Source organism: Mus caroli, unplaced genomic scaffold (genome assembly GCF_900094665.2).
Source record: "Mus caroli unplaced genomic scaffold, CAROLI_EIJ_v1.1 scaffold_19570_1, whole genome shotgun sequence".
NCBI classification, from domain to species: Eukaryota; Metazoa; Chordata; class Mammalia; order Rodentia; family Muridae; genus Mus; species Mus caroli.
The window spans coordinates 8,759-10,809 of record NW_018388450.1 but is presented as its reverse complement, the minus strand read 5'-3'; the positions used below and the strand labels follow the sequence as shown (position 1 = coordinate 10,809).

The following is a 2,051-nucleotide window of genomic DNA, read 5'->3' as shown; positions in this document are numbered from 1 at the left end:
GGTTTCTCTCCAGTATGTATTCTTTTATGTACTTGGAAAGAACTTTGATATGAAAAGGCTTTGCCACATTGATCACATTCATATGGCTTCTCTCCAGTATGTGTTCTTTTATGTACTTGGAGATAACTATGAAAGGCAAAGGCTTTGCCACATTGATCACATTTGTAAGGTTTCTCTCCAGTATGAATTCTTTCATGTTTTTGAAGTTGACCGTGAGAGGCAAAGGCTTTGCCACATTGATTACATTTGTAAGGTTTTACCCCAGTATGTGTGGCATTATGTTCTTGGAGACTAGCATTGCGTACAAAGGCTTTACCACATTCATTACACTTGTAAGGTTTCTCTCCAGTATGAATTCTTTCATGTCTTTTAAGATTATTCTGACATTTAAAGGCTTTACCACAATGATCACATTCAAAAGGTTTTTCTCCAGTATGTTTTCTTTGATGTACTTGGAGAGTACTATGAAAAGCAAAGGCTTTACCACATTGATTACATTTGTAAGGTTTCTCTCCAGAATGTCTTATATTATGCATTTGGAGATGACTGTGTCCTGTAAAGGCTTTACTACATTGATTGCATTTGTAGGGTTTCTCTCCAGTATGAATTCCTTCATGTCTTTGAAGATGATAATGAGAGGCAAAGGATTTATCACATTGCTTACATTGAAAGGGCTTCTCTCCAGTATGTATCCTTTTATGTACTTGGAAATAACTTTGATATGCAAAGGCTTTGCCACACTGGTTACATTCATAGGGCTTCTCTCCAGTATGTGTTCTTTTATGTACTTGGAGAGTACTATGTCGTGTAAAGGCTTTACCACATTGATTGCATTTGTAGGGTTTCTTTCCAGTAGGGATTTTTTTATTCATTTGGAGACTACTGTGATGTACAAAGGCTTCACCATACTGAATACCTTCATAGGGTTTCTCTCCAGTATGAATTCTTTCATGCCTTTGAAGATAACTGTGACATGCAAAGGCTTTACCACACTGAGTATTTTCAGAGGGTTTCTCTCCAGTAAGACTTCTTTCGTGCCTGCAAAGATAATTGGCACAAGTGAAAGCTTTACACATTCATTAAACTGATGAATCTTTTCATCTATAGGAATTAATTTTTCGATTTGGTCTAATTGTAAAGAAGAATCACATCTTAAGATTTTTATCACTTTGTTTACCTTCATGGTTTCCCCTTCACTATGGGCAGTTTTGCATACCTGTAATGGTAAGAGTGTTATTACATGGCTCACATTTGTAGCATTCTTTTTCTCCATGAGAAATTTTTTAAAAATCTGAAGAGAAATGGAAGAGCTCAGAGCTTTACCACACTGAGTACATTCACAAATTTTCCTATATTGTGAAATACTCTACATTTTCATACTACATTGGCAAAGTACACCAGGAAAACATAAAAGAATTTTCACAATCCTAGTACTCATAGGGATTTTCTGCAGTGTGAGTTTATGGATATATTCCCAATTAAGATGGAAAACCACCTAATTATAAACTTGTATCACACTGAGAAAGTTTGTGCAAATGTGGACTACTATATTTTTTAATTGTTCTGAGAGAGAGCCAGGGTTCTGCTTCTTTCAATATCCCTATGCATACATGGCCTGTATCCATTGTGACACAGGATATACCTATTAAAAAGGGATAACAAATGAAAGATTTCCACATTGCAATCACACAGTTTGACTGTTTGTTCATCATAGATATATGGTATAGGAATTAAGGTTTCTCCTCAAAGACTCTCATAAGCTGCCCTTCTCACTTAAACTTACCAATGTTACTATAGGACTTTACTATAGAACTATTTGCTTATTAGAAACATACGTATCACCTAATATATGTATTTGGCAATATGTGAGTGGTATGAGACTAAATTGGCAGTTCCACAGAGTAGCTGAAATGTGGCTATGATTCAAATGGTAATATCTGTTAAGGCATTGTTTCCTTGTCTTCTCTTTCAGAGAAATGCCTTGAAAACACAAATCAGACACCTGACATTGAGGTACAGGGATTTGTGAGACTTTAATCAACACACTTAAA

General features: G+C 35.5%; 1 protein-coding gene across 1 annotated transcript in view; it reads right to left on the bottom strand.

The window, feature by feature from the left end:
- Positions 1–2,045, bottom strand: part of LOC110287615 (zinc finger protein 431-like) — a 3,046-nt gene extending 1,001 nt beyond the window's left edge. The window contains exon 1 of the mRNA XM_029473729.1: positions 2–2,045. Coding sequence (XP_029329589.1) covers positions 2–1,076 — 1,075 coding nt within the window. The 5' untranslated portion in view covers positions 1,077–2,045. The remainder of the gene's footprint in view (position 1) is intronic.
- Between the last annotated feature and the right edge of the window lie 6 nt (positions 2,046–2,051).